At 39.4% G+C, this 19457-nt stretch overlaps 1 protein-coding gene across 4 annotated transcripts in view; it reads left to right on the top strand.

The window, feature by feature from the left end:
* The window catches only part of SESTD1 (SEC14 and spectrin domain containing 1), a 67076-nt gene that overhangs the window by 43586 nt on the left and 4033 nt on the right, over positions 1 to 19457 (top strand). For 3 of the 4 annotated variants that reach the window (XM_063116307.1, XM_063116310.1, XM_063116308.1), the window contains 8 exons: positions 1910 to 2121; positions 7939 to 8061; positions 13191 to 13385; positions 14332 to 14446; positions 16041 to 16200; positions 17341 to 17422; positions 17676 to 17798; positions 19024 to 19215. In XM_063116307.1, the coding sequence (XP_062972377.1) occupies positions 1910 to 2121; positions 7939 to 8061; positions 13191 to 13385; positions 14332 to 14446; positions 16041 to 16200; positions 17341 to 17422; positions 17676 to 17798; positions 19024 to 19215 (1202 nt within the window). The remainder of the gene's footprint in view (positions 1 to 1909; positions 2122 to 7938; positions 8062 to 13190; positions 13386 to 14331; positions 14447 to 16040; positions 16201 to 17340; positions 17423 to 17675; positions 17799 to 19023; positions 19216 to 19457) is intronic. The other variant, XM_063116309.1, reaches the window with a different exon arrangement.

A 19457-nucleotide genomic window follows, 5' to 3' on the forward strand; every position in this document is an offset into this window, starting at 1 on the left:
ATTGTGATGTGGGGGCACAGTATTGCAACGATTCCAATCCTACTTGGATGGCCAACTCCAGAAAGTGGTGCTGGAGGATCATTGGTAGTCCTGTGGTAGTTATGCTATGGGGTTCCATAGAGCGCTATCTTATTCCCCCATACTTTCCATATCTACATGAAACAGCTGGGAGAGGTTATCTGGGGACGTGGACTGAGGCACCACCAATATGCAGATGTAACCTGTTCTACCTCTCCCTTTTCATCTAATAATTGCTGTTCTGAACCAGTGCTAGGGCAAGGTAATGGACTGGATGAGGGCCAATAAACTGAGGCTCAATCCAGACAAGATGGAGATACTTCCCGTGGGTGGTTCATCTGTCTGAATGAGTGGTGTTTATCCGGTTCTGGAGGGGATTGCACTCCCCCAAAAGGACTTGGCATAACAGCCTAAGCTGATAAAAGGTGCTCCAAGTCACTTAGTCTATGATGGATTGAATAGCATCCCCATATACCTGAGCTGATAAAAGGGAGCACTTTTTATCAGCTTAGGCTGATATGCCAAGTATTGATTGATTTGATTTGTACTCCTCCTTTCTACCAAGAAAAATGGCACTTCCAGCAGCCCTTCCTGGATAGACATAGCCTTGCAATCGTTATTAATACTCTGGTGATTCCCATTTGGATTATTGCAGTGTGTTATATGTTGGGCTGCATTTGAAAATGATCCAGAAATTTCAGTTAATCTAAAACAGGGCAGCTAGATTGTTAATGGGAACTGGTTGATACAATCACATTATATTAGTATTTTGACATCCTCACTGGCTGCCATCCTGTTTCCAGGACCAATTAAAATATGAGTTTTAATCTTTAAAGCCCTAAATGGCTCGGGGTCAGCTTACCTTCTCCTAAATTTACTTACCTGGGCCCGAAAGCCCTTTTCCAGGTACCCTTGCCCAGATGGAGGGCCATTTCAGTGGTGATGCCCTGTCAATGAAATGTCCTCCTCAAAGAGGCACCAACATATGGTCTTTTGGGTGCAAGATGGAGACCTTTTATTTTCCCAGGCAATCTAGGAATTGTTTTTAGTGCTTATCTTTGCACTGTTTTATCCCTGTTGGTGTGTTTACTTTTGTTGTATTATGTGCTGCTGGTGTTTCTATCCTGCTTTTATCTGACCTGTTTTATTATCATTGTTTTATTATCTAGTACTTTATATTTTTAGTTTGTACATTGCCCAGAAAACTTCAGTTACTGGGAGTGGTTTTTCTAAAGTAATAAATATAAATAAATAGAATTTATGGAAATAGAAATAATATGTACTTTGGGCCTTCCTAATTAGTTCCTAATATAAGAATGTGCCATGACATTGGAGATATCATTCATCAGCTAAGTATGTTTTGGGACTATCTTTCCCATCCAAACCTAAAGCACTTTTAAATTTTATTCGCTTAGTTCTTCTCTGTTGAAATCTCTGCATCTGGATTGTGTCCCATATATTTTATTTGTGTATTTACATTATTTATATCCCACTCTTCCACATTAACATATAATCAAAGCAGCTTACAAGTTTTATTTAAGAAACAGTAAACAATAAAGCCATTGCAATTTGAAGTGCTACCTGGAATGTGGTTGTGTGAATCCACAGGTATGTGGTGGATAGTGTGTGTGACCTAACTCATAATGAGTGACTAAGCTGCCCCCATTTCACCCACAAAAAACTATATCATGCTGTAATTAACCCCAGAAAGATGGAATAGGAACTGAAACGGAGTCATTTCAAACCAAAATTATGAACCCTGCCTCATGTCAGATTTATTCTCCAGTCACAAGTCTTCACCCTTTGCCTTGAGGCTTTAACTCATCTTTACCTGACTGTACCACATTTATGTTATTAGAATATTTAATTATGGCTTTTTTAATCATTAAAGGTCATGAGCTGTTATCTGAATTACAACAACGCCGCTTTAATGGTTCAGAAGGAGGGGTCTCGTGGTCTCCCATGGATGATGAATTGCTCGCTCAACCCCAGGTTATGAAGTTGCTAGATTCACTCAGAGAACAGTATACGCGGTATCAAGAAGTATGCAGACAACGGAGCAAGCGCACTCAGCTAGAGGAGATTCAACAGAAGGTAATGCAGGTAAGTGCCAAGCTCCACTTGGTTTATGTTACTTATTATTAACACGACTTTTTATTCTTGCCTAGGAGATTATCTTACTTTTCTGCACTTTTTTTTACTTGTTATATATATTACTAAATGCTAAGTATTACAGTTTCCCTAACCAAGAAATTTCCCTATGAGAAATTTTACTCATTAAGACTCTAGTTGCTAAATACTTCCATTCCATCAAAAAACTGACAGTCTCAAAAAATCAGTGATACCTCATATTACTTCATATTGGCCATTCTTTGATGGAAGAAAAAACTATTGCACAGTTTAAGTATGTGTGGGTGCACAGCCCATTCTTTATTGAGACAGTGGGCATATTCAGTTGTGACTGGGGGAAGGGTAGCTAAGGGAACTACAATGTGGGGGGTTAGGAAAACCATGCCCGTCACATGTCTGGGAACTGTGTAACACAGCATGGTTTACTTACCCTTCCCCACATCTTAATAGTTCCCTGGCCTCCTGCCACCAGTTATCCCAGTGGCCATCGCACTGGGAAAGCGAGCACGCAGGCCACTCCATTGGGTGCTATGCAACAACAACTATAGAGTCTAGCTGCAATGCCTAGAGCATTCCCAGAAGTGGCGTATGTCTAGGTTGCTTACTCTATGGTCACTGTGTTTTCATGCAGAACGGCCAGTTTAAATCATGGGGAGCCTGACAGACAACACGGTAAGCCACCCCGTGGCCTCTTAACCCCACTGTAAGGGGGTATTTACCCAGAATGGCTTATTAGCAAGTGTTATCAGGGTTCTGTCCCTACACACAACACGCTAAGCCAATATGGTTCACTTCTCAACATTAACCACAGTGGCTTAGCATTATGTGTGAACAGGTCCAGTCTCTCTATGAGCCATATCATGAGATGGGACTTATAACCTTGCCTTTCTTGGTCCTCTGAACTGCCAGGTCTTACTATATTCTGTCTTTTGACTAAGCAAGTCACCTTCACCTGGGGTATCGAAAGGCCTTCCTCTGTATTGTGGGTGAGCAAATTCCAGCCAACAAGCCAAATTCAGTCTGTGGAGGTTGCCCATCAGGCTCCCTCCACGAGCCCCACCCACCTCCCTCCCCAAGCCCCATTTCTTGACCTGGAGGCTACTGGGAGTGTTGGAAGGAGGCAGGGAGAGGAATTCATAACTTGTCGCCAATCACAACCGGATATAAAAGAGGGCTTTGCTCATCCTTTGCCTTCCCCTTTGTTTTTTTCCTGCAAGCGCTGAGCAAATTTCTTCTTTTCAAATGCTGCTCATGAGCAGTGTGTGAGGCATCCAGCGGTCTCAGATTTGCCTATCAATGGGAGAAGCCCCAGCTGGGGACAAAATGACGTTGGGGTGTGACACTGTCCCCTTGATGACATATGGCCTACATACCACCCTAATCTATATGCTTTGTAATCCATGTTAGCCAGCTTTTAGGATTTCTTAATAGTTGGGTTTTCTTAATAGCTGGGTTAGCACAGAGCAGCCTTAATTGCACCCAAGTACACTACAGTTCAAAGTAGGTAATAATATTAACCATTTTCTGCTAAATTATGCGTTAAAGTACGCTACCAATAAAAGTAAGCTACCAATAAAATCTTGAATAGTAACTTCCACAGGCTAGAAAAGCAAACATTTTTTGCTGGATCATGTGCCCTGTGAAAAGCCATTTAAAAAGAACAGAACACAAATAAGAGTTTGTCTAATTACTAATATATACATAGGGTAGTATATCCAGAGATTAAAATCCAAAACAGTATTTGTAATATAGAACTGTTCCTGACTAGAGTGATTTTTTTAAAAAAAAAACCACCGCTTGTAATGAATTGTGTGATAAAAGGTCATGTAGGATGGGACTGTTGCTTTGGAAATCAGTATGTAATTTGACATTTCAACAATTTTGTAGACATTGTCCCAGTAGAGATAATAGAGGAAATGGAATCAATTTATTTCCCGCCCAAACTTATTATTTGAAATTAGATGTATGTATATATATATATATATATATATATATATATATATATTAGTTACTGGTCTCGGTAGAATTAATGCACATGAATCTTTGGCCTTCGAATACTGATTTTTCAAACTGGGGGGGTGGCTGGGGAAGCAAGAAATCCAGTGATTTTATTTCAAAGTATTCTAGATGTACTTAAATATAACAGTAAATAGTTTTTGCGTCTCTCTATAAATCTGCAGCACACAATCTTCAGATGCTTCACCATAGATTTAAACAAAATCAAACCATTGCTGGGGTGGGTTTTTTTAAAAAAAATGGAGAAGAAAGAGTAGTGAATGGGTCAATATAAGCAAAATATTGGACTTTTTTTTTTCTTTAACAGCTTGAGTATTCAAATGATCTGAGCAAAAGATGGGCTGATTGGAATGAAGTTTATAACCTTGTTTTGGCAAACTGCCATCATTAATGCATTTAAATAGACTTGTTTACTGGGGCATCAACCTCAATTTGCATCATTCTGATTAGAAATTGTCATCCATTTGCACTGTCTTTTTTACTGAAGCTACATAGTAAGTGAATTGAACTTTGGCAGGCAACAAAATTGAGCATTCAGCTCTATTTTTTATTTAGTAATCAGTTTAGAGGTTACCTGCTGCAGATATCTAAATACTAGGATGCGGGGCGGGGGGACCTGAGATGCTTTTTTAAAAAATTGTGAATTAAGCTAGATGCCCAACTATATCAGGAATATGTGTTCTCTTACTGATGAAAAGAGGAATCTGAACAAAGGGAAATGAGAGCAGGGAGATAAAGGATGATTTGCGGTATCATTTGATAATTGCTGCAGTGGGAGAATCCTCCTCCCAGCACAGCTTGGCTGATAAGCTTCCTATTTAGTTACCACAATAGATGCCAATCAGCTTAGACTAATTGCACTGTTGTTTCAGGTGTATTTATGGGTAAGGGCTGATTCTTTTGTGTTTTAAAAAATCTGGTATGGATATTCAAGTGAGAAAACTGTACAAAATGGCTGCATTTGCACATCATGCTAAACCATGGTTTGGCATGACATACACAAGCAGGAACAAGCCACAACAAGCCCTGGGCTCTCACATTCCTCCTTCTGTTTGTAAGCTTTTTTGTTTGCTTTCCATTACATGGCTAATTGTAGTTAACAATTACAATGTTAGTTTCAAACAAGCGAACTTCAAGCTATGGTTTCTGAAGTTGGTGTGTTTAAATAAACCATTGTTAATATTGACTGGGCTGAATATGAGCTAAAGAGGTTCCAAAAGTTTCTCCTCATTCTTGGTTGTGCAGGAGGAGAAGGAAGGAAGAGGGAGAGCTAAAGGGCATGAGACTCACTGTGGTTCATTCTTGCTGGAGCACATTGAACTAAACCATGGTTTAACTTGACATGTGACTGCTGCCACTATCACATCAGTTATGAATAATTCATGCGGGGCTATCTTTCATTTCCATCTGCTTATCCTAAGAAGTCTGTGGAACTCTTGAAAAAGTGTCTGAAGGCAGTTTTGGGATGGATGTGGGTAAATAAGCTGAAACTGAGGTACTGTGGGTAGGGAACTCATTTCTCTGGATAGAGGTTTGCATATGGGCCTAAATTGGTTGCAATCCCCCTGAAGGACCAAATATGCAGTTTGGGACTTCTCCTGGACCTGGCAGGAGTGCCTTTTATCAGCTGAGGCTGGTATGCCAAATGTGACCCTTTAGTTATCCATGCTCTAGTTTAGGAACTGTTTGCATCCACCCTCCCTGTTTGCAGCCTGCTACCCTTTCCCCGAATTCATGTTTTGTTGTGTTTCTTTTAATTTGGGGAGTCGGGTGGGGAAATTGCATTAAAAAAAATCCCCCAAAATGGCTCCCCAGACCTCTGGTAGTTACACCCATGCTGGATTACTATAGTGGACTCTACATGGGGCTTCCTTTAAAAACTTCAGTTGGCTGCTCAAGTATGGGTAGATACTAGTAAGTTAAATCATGTGATATTGAAATTGTACCAGCTGCTTTTGCATTTTCAGAACCAATTTAAAGTGCTGGTATTGGCCTTTAAAGTCCTAAATGGTTTGGGGCCAGGTTACATGGAAGCGTCCACCTTCAGCCATACCAACCTGCCTGTCAAAGTAATTAAGCTGGTGGGAACAAAGGGTAGGGCCTTTTTGATAGTACATTCCCCTGCTTGTGGAACTCTTGTTGATGTCCGCCAGACCCCCAATATTACATGCCTTCAAATGGGCCCTAAATACCTATTTATTTACCTTGGCTTATAATTGAGCCAGGACTTTATTGGGCGCCATTGTGTATATGGTGTTACCTGTTCTTAATTGTTAATTTTTTTGTTATGTTTTGTGGTTTTAAATTTTGTATGTTGTATTGGGAGGGGTTTCCTTGGAAGGTGGCTTGTTAATCCTTTAAAGGAACAAAATAAATAAAATAAAATAAAATAAATAGGTGGTTTCTACAGAATGTAATTGGAAGATACCATTGGGGATGACTTGGACCCATGCTTTTGTGTATGTGGTCAAATTTCAGTTGTTTTAAACTTGTTTGTGCCATTCATAGTTGACATGTGTAAGTCTGCTGCATCTAATACTAAAAAAGGGTGTGCATGAGCCTTAACATAGATTGAATGTGTAAGAATCATTGAGATGCCTTAGCTTATCTAGTTGTATAGCACTCATATGTCATTGATTTCATATAAGCAGCCCAGATACTGATGTTTTGTAGGTTAGGCAGTGAAAGTAACGGGACTTCTTGAAACTCTCAGCAATTTCTCACTCTGGTGCTGACTTTGAAACTTGTGGAAGCTTCAGGACTATAGTATAAGGGGCTACAGTGTGGGGTGGGAAGAATCAAAACAGTTATTACACATTTTGTGAACCGCCCAGAGAGCTTCGGCTACTGGGCGGTATAAAAATATAATAAATAAGCCAAACCTTACATATTCATGAAGAAATTCTTGGGCTAGCAGCCTTTAGCTTCCATTCTCTTTTCTGTATATATTTAAAGAACTTGCTTATTGTTAACGACCTGTTATTTTTCTCTCAAACACCTTTACGTTCCATTTTGTGTGAAGCTGCTAGTACTCATTTTCTGTCATCTCACAGGTAGGTTGGATTAGGAGGATCCTTATGGCTTATATAGTACCATCCTGCCTATGGTGGAGCAGACTCCGCCATTACAAAACCAATTCTGACATATATTCATCCAGCCCCACATATTTTACTCCAGTGCCTACAGATAAATACATATCTTAAAAAAAACAAAAAAACAAAAAACCCTGCAGATAGCAGTCTGTAATAAAGGAGCATCAAATGTTGTGGCATATACTACAACTTATTCCTAAACTCACTCAGGCACTGTAATTTTACACATTTGAACAACTTAACTTTCACTAGAAACTAAAAGAATTCCCCCCCCCTCTCCTCTTTCTGAAGAAGCAAGCTATTTATCTTGCCTGCTAATATGAACTGTATGAATTGAAAACCAGTGAGCATGCCGGTTGCCTTCATGTTCTATTTCTAATATGTGGTGACGAATTATTAAAGTTTACAAACAAAACATTCTTCAGAAAAAGAAAACCAATTGAGACATGTTTGAATAGCCTCGCTGGATCTACATACATACATACATACATACATACATACACACACGCACACACTCTGCCACCCTTATTTTCCTTGATGTAGAGACAGTATTGCTATTAAAAATGTATATTATGAACTTTTTTAGAAGAGACATTTAAGTAACATTGATGCTTTAAAACCTACCTAGAGTGTGTTGGTTAAATTATTTGATGTGATGAAAATGTTGCTGTTTGATTAACAGGTAGTGAACTGGCTCGAAGGACCTGGTTCAGAACAGCTTAGAACCCAGTGGGGAATAGGTGATTCAATTAGAGCCTCACAAGCTTTGCAACAGAAACATGAAGAGATTGAAAGTCAGCACAGTGTGAGTTTTCATTTTCCCAAGGAAGTCACTGCATGATTGTTCTTGTATGTAATTAATTATGTGCAACATTTTCCAGTGACATTTTTTCTAGTGAATTTTAGACAGTGATTTATGAGTTATAAAACACTGTACCTCTTCTTCCGTAACAGCCTAGCGACTGCTGGTGATTCCAATGATGGTTAATTAAATTCTAATGTCATGGCAGTGTTTGTTTGTACTTCTGATGAGATTGAAAACACAAAATAAGGAAGCATTGATTTGGGAGTAAATGTATTTATTTTTTTCTGAGAACGCTAACTATAATTACTTTCATCCTCAGTTAAGATCATCATTTGCCTCCTGATTGGTAAATGCAGATTTTGTTTTCAAGTGCTAAACATTGTATTATAAAACATATTGGGGTTAATGGGAGTTGAATGGAGAATGTGCAAAAACACCCCTACAAACCCAGCCATTGTCCACATTTAACAGATATCATGAAAAATGTACATATATTAGGAGGAATAGGAATGAATAGGGAATTCCATTCATTCTTCAGTCAGTATGCATAACCTCCGAGTCATTTTGGATGATGTGAGCATTGCACACACTAGCTAATTGATGTGCATAGTCTCCCAGTGAAGAATATGCCTACTGACTGGGCAATGTGTGATGGTCTGATATTCTGGGTGTACCTCAACATCATTTGGAGACTATACACAGTTACTTGCAATATGCAAAATACCCTGCTGGTGCTGTTCATTTACATTTGCCATAGCATCCAGTGAATGTGCACAATAGCTGTTTTTCATACACAATGTTTTTAGATCACGACATATTATACAACATGGTTGAAATTAATTGATTCACACTCTTCGTTAGAATGTACTGCCTTTTTGTTTTTTTGTCATGCTTTGTACCATAGTAAACATGTCGCACATGACATAACAGATCTCAGATGTGCATTTCTTAAATCATTGTGGGTGAAACCTGTCTGTCACATAAATAGAGGGATTTAAAGTGTTCATTTCATGAGACATATCTATTTAGAGGAAGGGATAATGTACATGCCCAATGCCCCCACACTCAACTGCAGGCTGTAAGTCTAATTGAGCCCACAGTTTTATAAACTTAAAACAGCATGTTGTGCCATGAACATATATGTTGTTATTGTTGATCATATACGGTAGTATTATAATTTTATATAACATAATTATAACAGTTATAGAGGTATAACTATGCAATAATCGCATATTGTGAATTACCTGCAACAACAAATTTGCAACCATTGTAACATCCTAGTCAAGCAGCCTATGCACAACATAACATCTCACAACTATATAAGTAGGGTGGACAAAATGAAGTACATTATTGCTGCAATTTTCTGTCATTGCATTGACTAAAAAGGTGACATCTCTTCTTCCCTTGGTGTCAGCAATGGAAGGCCCTGTCAGTTCTGAGGCTGTGCCTCTCTGCATCCCAGACAACATGAGTATAGTTTCATCAACTCTAGGTCTAGATATACTAGGAATTGATGTCTTTTGATGTTCGCTCCATTGTGGGTTGTTCATCCTCCAAACAATACAGGAATTATTAAGCAGGCAGTGTCAACTGCATTTGGAAAAGCCACCACTGGCTACCATTTGATCATGTATTTGGAAGTATATGTGAATACCATCTGGTCACAGGTGTCTAGACCACTTCTAGTTTAACACAAACAATTACCTCAGGCTTGGATTTGTAGTCTGAGATTGCTACACAGTTATGTGTTGAAAAACGAGAATCACTGTCCTTCCTTTCATTGGCACATAACTTACAAGTGTCAAATCTTGAGGGTTTGGGCAGGGACATTTGGGAGTGATCATATCTGTGATCTGGGACACCTCCTCATTCAAAGAGTGACTAGAGCAGGACAGGGCATCACATGGGCACCCTTGCTTTTTTATGACCCTCACTTGTTAAGCTGCTGTGAAAATAAATCTTTTTTAAAAGGAGAGTTAACAGTTTGCTGATGAATTTTGTGAACTGTCCATAGAGCTTGAGCTACAGGCCAGTATAGAAATATAATAAATGGAATGAAATGACTTCTGGTGGCAGCAAAAAGTGGCTATTTTAAAGGAATTTTTGAGCTGCACTTTAATGCTGCTAGCCCAATTTAGGCTTACCTCTAAAGCACTTAATGGCCCAAGACCAGAATACCTGAAGAACCTCCCTCTCCTGAGTTTTAAGATCTGCCTCAGAGGCCTTTCTCTTTTTGTGAAAATTTGATGGCTGTGCACAAGAAACAGGGCCACATCTGGGGTGGTACCTAGACTGTGCCCAACCTGAAGTGGTTGGGCACAGTCTAGGTGTCCTATGCTGCATTTAAATAAGCAACCAAAACACTTGGTGGGAAGGATTTTCCTTCTTAAAGGGCTTTTTCATCCTACTGCTGCACTGCTGAATTTTAGTGGCTCGGCATCAGTAAGGAACATGGCCCTTACTGGGGGTGCAATGTGGCCTCTCTGGCCCCTGGAACTTGCCCACCCATGGACTAGGGTCTCATGAGGACCACCAGCCATATCTTCGGAAAAGTTCCATAAGAGGTAGCAGGAAGCCATTCAGATCCGTATGTTTCCAAGGGCAAATCATCATGAAATCCTCCCACCCCACCCCACCCCTGCTAAACTCTGAGGCAGCATGCATATTAGAAGAGAGAAGAAAGTTAAAGTTACAAATAGGTTCAGCCATTACCTTTTACATTATCAATTTATAATAGCATTAGGGGAACCACCAGTTGAAGTCTCTGGAATCTCATGAATTTTTAATAATTTGGAAAGATTTCCTTAGTAAATAAACCATTAAGAGAATATCAGTCAATCTGTCTCTTGCATCTGAATTTGAGAAATTGACACCAAGACTGTGCAAGGCAGCAATTAGAAGTTATATACATAAAAGCTTTTTAAATAACTCAAGTGTTTCTTTAAACTGCTGTCTCATTGATTTACAAGCTAATTACTTTTAACTGTGTTTACTAAAAAGGATTCAGACTTTATTGCAAGCAAATTATTCCACTGGCAGTGCAAATAGCTTAAATATTCATTTAACATTGAGTCATTTCCTTTCTCCAAGCATTATACTGCCTTTAAAAACCTGAGTCATGTTTTCCCCATTTTAAAGGTGATGTTGCTACTTACTGTCTAGGAATTTCAGTCAATGAATAGGTTTGTACTGTGCTAGGTGATGTACGTGTTAGGAAGAACTTTTTCCAGAAGATTTGTTGTTGCAATGTATGACTAGAGTTAATAGAATAGAAAAAAGGTTAGTAAACCACACAAGGTAGCAGTGAAATGATACCACTCCATTGGAAAGGAAAGTCAAGGCATATCAGCCTCTTAATTGATTTTATATTTATTTATTGTATTTATAATGTTGCATTACTATAAAATTAACAGGACCTTTTACAAAATAATACATAAAATTACAACCATTTTAAAATGATAAACATACAATAAAATATAACCCAGCAACAGGACAATACAGTGGAGACATAGGCTATGATTAAAATTAGTGTGATTAAAATTAAGTGTGCAAATTAAAAGCCTGCTGAAGTAAAAATGTTTTGGTTGCTTATTTAAATGCAGCATAGGGCACTTGACAAACTACTTCAGGTTGGGCATAGTCGAGGTGCCACCCCAGAGGTGGCCCTTTTTCTTATACACACAGCCACCAAATTTTCACAAAAGGTGGAACACAGAGAAGGGCCTCTGAGGCAAATCTTAAAACTCAGGAGAGGGAGGTTCTCAAGGTATTCTGGTCTTGGGCCTTTAAGTGCTTTAAGGAAAGGAAAGGAACCTCTCGTGTAAGGAGTTGAGTCATTGCTGAGTCCTAGGGCGACGTCTGCTTTCGCTGACGTTTTCTTGGCAGACTTCGTAGCGGGGTGGTTTGCCATTGCCTTCCCCAGTCGCAGTTGCCTTTCCCCCAGCTAGCTGGGTACTCATTTTACCGACCTCGGAAGGATGGAAGGCTGAGTCGACCTGAGCCGGCTGCCTGAGAACCAGCTTCCGCTAGGATCGAACTCAGGCCATGGGGAGAGTTTCGGCTGCAGTAACTGCCGCTTACCACTCTGCGCCACACGAGGCTCATTTAAGTGCTTTAAAGGTAATCCTATATTGGGCTAGCAGCAGAACTCCACGTATTAAAGTGCAGCTCAAAAATGGTTGCCTGGGAATTTCAGGAGCCTGTGCAGACTAAAGGATTGAGAAGATGGACCTAGAAATTTCACCTTGGGCACAGATGGGGATCGTTCATTAAGAAGAGGAGATTCTGACTTAACACCCCAAGAAGGGGATGTGCTTCTGCATTGGGCAGGCTCACTGATCTCCTGCAGGGTGGAAGCTCAAAAGCCATATGCGCTGCATGCATGTTCCCTATCAAGTGTTATAGTGGCAATAGAGCACATGCGGAGGCACTTGCCCATCTCCTTGTCAGCCTATCTTATGCCGTCTGAAGCTTGTCTGGATCTCAGTTGTATCATCAAGTTATCCTTGAGCAGAACATGATAAATAATGCACCACATACAGCACTATGGCAGTGCTGTATAAATAATAAACTAGTAAGATCAGTGATGTGCACCCTTGATATAACTGAAGAGAAAGGCAATAGAAGTTCTATGAAGTCATGGTTAGAGCATGAAATGGTTTAATATATGTGTTTTATGTAATGGGGAGAAAGTGCCGCAAGGGGAAAGGAAGGGAAGAGTGATGTGATCAAGAGTAGAGAAGATGATCAGTTGAACGCATTTTCCTGTGTTAAATAGATACAAGTTCATAAAACAGGATATTGTAGTTGGGAGATAATGAGGAGCCCAAATAAGAATTTAAGCTTAGTGGAAATGGTGAGATGTGGCAGTGAAAAAAACTCAGAAAACTTGGTAAGAGGTAGGAATTATTGACAATTGGTCCCAGGTAATAAGACTGAAACAGGAACAAAATTTTGAGGCTCATGAGATCAGCATCCTATTGGCCTTAATGCATTATTGCTATGCAGAAGTATGCATACACTTGCATAATGTTTCAGTAAGCCTAAGATTGGTTGATCAGACGAAAAGAACATGACAAAATTACGTATAATAGTGATACAAAATTATGTATAATGTGCTGTTTTTGCAGGAGTGGTTTGCAGTGTATGTAGAACTTAATCAACAGATTGCAGCTTTGCTGAATGCTGGGGATGAGGAAGACCTTGTAGAGCTGAAAGCATTACAACAGCAGTTGAGTGATGTCTGTTACCGCCAGGCCAGTCAACTGGAGTTTAGACAGAATCTGTTACAAGCAGCACTTGAATTCCATGGTGTTGCTCAAGATGTAAGTAAAACATGTATATATTATTCATTGTACGCTGCTGCTTTGTGATTGCTGCTATTGACAGTTCATAGTTCAGCCAGGATCTGTCAGGGATAAACAAAGCCCCCCAAAATACTAATCCATTTCAAAGGAAACACAAAGAGCCCTCTGTGGACAAATTCTGATATACTTTAGCATTTCTGCAAAATGGAATGTATAGTCTTAGAAGTCTTGTTTTTACTCTCTTTGAGAGAAGCCATCGGGCATCGCGTGCTATAGAATGTAATGAACACATTCCAGAGAGTTCCTAAGTGATTTTTGTGTTCACGTTTATCTGAAGGCCCTTGATTCTTATGGCTATATTTCCCAGTTTTCAGTACCGTGGGGCAACTTTTCTTTGCATTAAATCTGGCATCTTGCAAAATGAGAAAGTATCTTCATATTTTCAAAATAAATTGGACAGCCCACCGGCAGAACAGGAAGCTAAGGTTTCCTGAAGCAACCCTGGAAACAAGCCAAGACACTTGTTTCCAGAACGGGACAGGTCTGCAGAGCCTTTCTGTGAACACTGCTGACTTGCCCTGCTCTGGAAATGAAGTGTTTTGGCTCATTTCCAGTTGCTTTAGGAACTGCTAGCTTCCGGTTGCACTAGTGCTGGCATGTGTCCACACAAAATGCATGTGTCCAGTATTGCTGGGACATCCCATCTCAATCACAAAAGACTAATAGAAATTGTTGCTAATTAGGACTAGGAGTAGCATTCTCTGTGAGTGCTATTGGGTGAGGACCATAATGGATTCCATTGATAAGGCCTTCTGCCTGGGAGCATCCCTATCTTCTAGCCTTTATCACCTGTTATAGTTCACTTTCTCACAATTTAGTCTGACATTTTGCAGCAAAACCTTTGGGAGAAATACCAAAATTACAGAATTTGGAGATAACATATTTTTGGATTGTCTTTTTTCAGTTGTCTCAGCAACTAGATGGCTTACTGGGGATGTTGTGTGTTGATGTAGCACCAGCTGATGGAGCATCAATTCAGCAAACTTTAAAGCTACTTGAAGAGAAATTAAAAAGCGTTGGTAAGCCAAAGATTGTGGAAATGCCAAAATCTAAACTACAGTGAATGATTTAATTAGAAATTGAAGCATAAATTGACTTTTGTATGCATACATGTTTTCTTTGTGCTTAGTATTGTATATTTATCCTCTCGGGCCACAATTCAGCAAGCCCCTTGAAGCATGCAGAAGAGCTTGTGCATGCCCTAAAGGTCTTTGCTCGGGTGTGCAAGCCCCATCCCTTCTTTTCCCCAGGGACATTTGAGATTCCCTTCATTTGAAAGAGAAAAACTCCAAATGTAATATAGGGGATGAATATACAAGCTGGGTTCACAGAGCTAGCTGTGCATTTCTAGGGATCAAGGCCAGAACACTTGGCTTTTCCTTTTTTCTTTATTTGCTCAAAAACTATTGGGGTATAAAATCTAAAAATACATGAATGTATTTGTAGTACAATGAGAAAACAGAGGATACACTGTTTATTTGAGTCCTTGCCAAACCTCCTGCTTGCACGATGAGAAAAACCTCTAAAGCTTCCTTCATGCCTTAATCACATGAAAGAAGCCAACAAGTTGAGTGTGGACTTCTACAGAGGGAAACGTGTTTGCATAGTGTTCGATCTACTCTTTAGTAGATCGAACCATCCACCATTAGGGTTCTAGATCCTTTGGAAATCTACACCTAGGCTTTCCTCCTCCAGATGTCCACACTCTGTGTGGATCTTGCGGGGAAGGGGGTACAGGAGACAGGGCAAAGAAGCTACACAACCTCAGGGACCGGCCCCATTGCCCTTTATAGTTACGTGGACCCCCTTCACACAGTGAGCATAGGAAGCAAGTGTAGGAATAATTGAGCTCTATAAGAAGTTGTATTTAGTTTTCCTAGCTCATAAAGGATAGCAGTGGTCCAAATGTGAAGATTTGTGTCAGTACTTAAAAGGTTTTAATAAGAATATTAGTAAGTAAATCTCTCTTGTTTTGAAAACTCTAGTTGAAGGTAAACTAATCAATATAAAACAATAAACAGTAAGAAAAAAGGAAGAACCTTCAGGATGGGGGGTGGGAATCACTAAAGTGAGCATATGAAGCTACCTTATATTGATTGGTTCGTCTTGCCCCTGTCCTGTCTTGACCGCCAGTACCTTTCTAACGTTCTGGGCAAAGATCTCCCGCAGTCCAGCTATCTGCCATTAACTGATGACCCCAGGAATTTAACCTAGGACCTTTAGCATGCCATGCATGAGTATTCCCATTAAGCTACGGCCTCTCCATGTAATAAATGCTAACTTGCCTGCTAAAAATGATAGATATTTTAGAAATTCTCTGTGTTCCTGTTTAGTTTAAATACTAATTAGCTTCTTATACGTTAACACAATTAGAACTGAATGTTAAATCCTGTACGTTGCATTTCAAGCAGTTGTTCCTTTTAGAGTTCTGTAAATTGTCAAATAATTTAAATAATTTAAATTGCTGCAACTAACTTGTGCATGGATGAAATGAAAACTGGGCAGACATAATTCATGGAAGGAGAACAATAAGTTATTTCTTCACATTTACTATGTTGGGAAAAATATGTACTAGCTGTATGAAATAAGAGAGTGTGGTTTGTTGTACCTTAGACTTAGGTCTGCAAGGTTTGCGTGAAAAAGGTCAAAGTCTTCTTGATCAAATATCTAACCAGGCATCTTGGGCTTATGGAAAAGATGTAACCACTGAAAACAAAGAGAATGTTGATCACATTCAGGGAGTGATGGAAGATATGCAGCTCAGGAAGCAAAGGTAATAACTGAGAATTTCTCTCATGTCCGAAGTTCAGTTTAAAAACGTAGGTAATGCCTTTTTGCTTTGAATTCATTTTTCTGTAAATTGAATGTTACTTTAAAATTGCTATTGCTCACTTGATGCCTTTTGATAACTTGGCAACTATTGCTGTGGTATTTTTTTTTTTTAAAAAAACCAGAATATAAGATACCATGTTCCATGCAATATGTCCCATAGACTGCAGAATCCAGAAGGTAGCTCCTCTTATTTCTGAATACAGTTTATATCCCTCATTATGAAAAAGTTAAACACCGTAACAACAAAAATGAGAGAAAATTAGTCTTGAAGATCCTTAAGATTTTGATATGAGAGTATTATTTTGTAGGTTTCAAATACTAAATCTCTCTTTCCTGATACTAAGAAAGCAAATCTTAGTCTCCATTGCCTGCTTTTTTGTGAGCAAAACTGATCACATTTGCTATTGCATGGTAGGACACTCTGTTGCTGCTTTGAGTAGTCCTCAAGAGGTGCCAACCACAAATGTGGCTGATTTGCTCAGGAAGGTAATGCTTGTGAAAGTCCCAGGGTGGGGAGGCAAGTACCACACTTCTTTTCTGCCCAGAGAATGGGAAAGTGGTTTTTGTTGTTGTTGGGTTTGGCTTTTCTTTTGCAGGTAGGGACATCCCTTCACAAGGCATTGCTTTTGCCAGAGCATTGGTCTCCCCACTCTACCCACCCACTTCCCATAGGCCGCGTTATAATTTACAACAGTCCCCTACAACCTTGGTACCTTCAGCTGTTTTGGCCTGCAGCTCCCATCAGCCCCATCCAGTATGGATGATGGTTTAAGAACAGGGATAGGGAATCTCCAGCCTGTAGGCCTAATCTGGCTCCCCACCTGGAAAGTCAAAGAATAATTTAACATATTCATATTGTTACCCAAGAAATATTAAGGTGTTTGGTTTTTTATCAAGATTTTTGTAACTTTTAAAGCAATTCTATGTTTTCCAACAATGTGTTGCATCATAGTATTTTGAACAAACTTTAGTGGCACAGAAAACAAGAATTGTTGATGTACGGTGTCATTGCATCTACTGTGGGAGTGATAGCTCGATTGCAAAGCAGAAGTGATCTAGTTTCATATTCTGGCTTTCACAGATGTGAGGACATGGTAGATGTGCGACGGTTAAAGATGCTTCAGATGGTTCAGCTATTTAAATGTGAAGAAGATGCTGCTCAGGTAAGATCTAGACACATACCTATTGCGGCTTGTGGTGCTTGTGCTTCAATTAAAAGAAATGTTAGTATCAAGTAAAATGAGCTTTGAAAATTGATTAAATATTTTTAGGCACTTGAGCACCCCTGTAATATATTGCAGACCTCTTAAAGGAAGTGGAAGAAGGGCAGAATTCAAAACAGTAGCCTTATTCAGTATATCTATGATGGTTTAATTATTTTCTGTTTTTACAGTCTGTTTCTACTCTTCTCTCTAGGCAGTAGAATGGTTAAGTGAATTATTAGATGCTTTGTTGAAGACCCATATCCGACTCGGAGATGATACTCAAGAAACCAAAATTTTGTTGGAAAAGCACCGGAAGTTTGTTGATGTAGCTCAGGTATATAATGGATTTCTTTAGCAGGTTAGATTGATCACTAGAAAGCTGCCACTAAAATTTGCAGTCTACATTTAAAATTAAAATTAGTTCCCCTTTAGGCCATTTACTAAGTTGTTTACTAAGTAAAATTCTGATTACTGGAAATCATGGCAAGTTTTTTTTGGGGGGACGGGGACGGGGGACACATATCCTTGGGGACAACCACAGCACTATTTACAGCACTGTTATGCATCACAAAATGTACAGGGTCTGTACTGAAATGTTTGAATTCACTTCATCCTTGGCAAAATTTAATGGTTACTATGTAAATGCTCTGCATTTTCCAGAAGTTATTTCCCTGATTAGCTATTTAGCAAAGGTCCAAATTTTGGACCTAGACTTATTAGACAGACATTATTTGTCATTTCTACTAACACCTATCTTCCTCCAAGTTTCATAGCATGTGCAAGGGAGGAGGAGAAGAAGAGGTTCCTCTGCCCTTGCTCTGGACTCTGAAAAAGGCACAAACCTCATGTTGCTGCTGTGGCCGTCTAGAGAAACCCAGCAGAAAAAGAAAGAAACCTCCTTCTCCCTATTGTTATCCATGAACAGCAGAAAACTTGGCAAGGGGTGGAGTAGAAATGTTTACATTGCCATCCCTGTGTCCTCTGTAGTTTGCAGAGAACACAAGGATGGGAGGATTGTGCTGTGTGTTTGTGATGTAGACAGATGTGCTTGCCAGAGGAGGGAGTGGCAAAGTAACAAGGCAAATGGATTTATGAAACGGGTGGGTTTCGTTAGGTGAACATTAGTTTTGACCTATTTTTATGTTTTCATAATGGCCTGGGCATTTAGGTAAAGGGAGGAGAAAAGAGCAAATGAGGAATCAACAATGTACCAGACCCCTCTGTACTTTTATTATAAAAGCAGTCAAATGGTTTGCGCAGCAAAGCTCTCGCTCTTTCATGCACACACCAAGTAGTTAGTCAGATGAAAGAAATAAAGAGGGTCAGCTTTCAGTTTCCCACAGCCTTCAACTCCCAGTTGGATTTCCAAACAAATCGTTTGCAGGTTGTCCTTGTACTTGGAAAAGCTTGGAAAACCATGCAGGTATTTTAATAGTCTAAAGATCAATATGTGATTTACATGTTAGATATTTCATTTCTTGCAGATGTGTCACTGAATTGTAGCTATATCTGTTCCAAAATTTGAAATTCAGATTTTGCATGTATTTTTCCTTTTATAGAGTACTTACGATTACGGGAGACAGTTACTACAGGCTACTGTCGTTTTGTGTCAGTCTCTGAGATGCACTTCCAGGTCCTCAGGAGACACACTTCCAAAGCTGAACAGAGTATGGAAACAGTTCACAATAACTTCAGAAGAGAGAGTAACTAGGTTGGAAATGGCTGTTGCATTCCACTCAAATGCTGAAAAAGTTAGTGCCTCCAAATTACTCTATTAACATTGATATAAAATTTTAAAATGCACTTTTTGAGGTTAATGCATTTAGAAGATTTATTATATTCTTCCAGACTGTTCAGAATTATGATTTGAGTAGTATATTAAGACTGTGTGACTATTTGATGCCCTGGTTTTAAACACATTATTTTTCATGGAGGCGAAGTCCCACTGATGTCAGTGGAATTTGTATCTAAATCAGTATGATTAGAATCAAAG

Source organism: Elgaria multicarinata, chromosome 2 (genome assembly GCF_023053635.1).
Source record: "Elgaria multicarinata webbii isolate HBS135686 ecotype San Diego chromosome 2, rElgMul1.1.pri, whole genome shotgun sequence".
NCBI classification, from domain to species: Eukaryota; Metazoa; Chordata; class Lepidosauria; order Squamata; family Anguidae; genus Elgaria; species Elgaria multicarinata.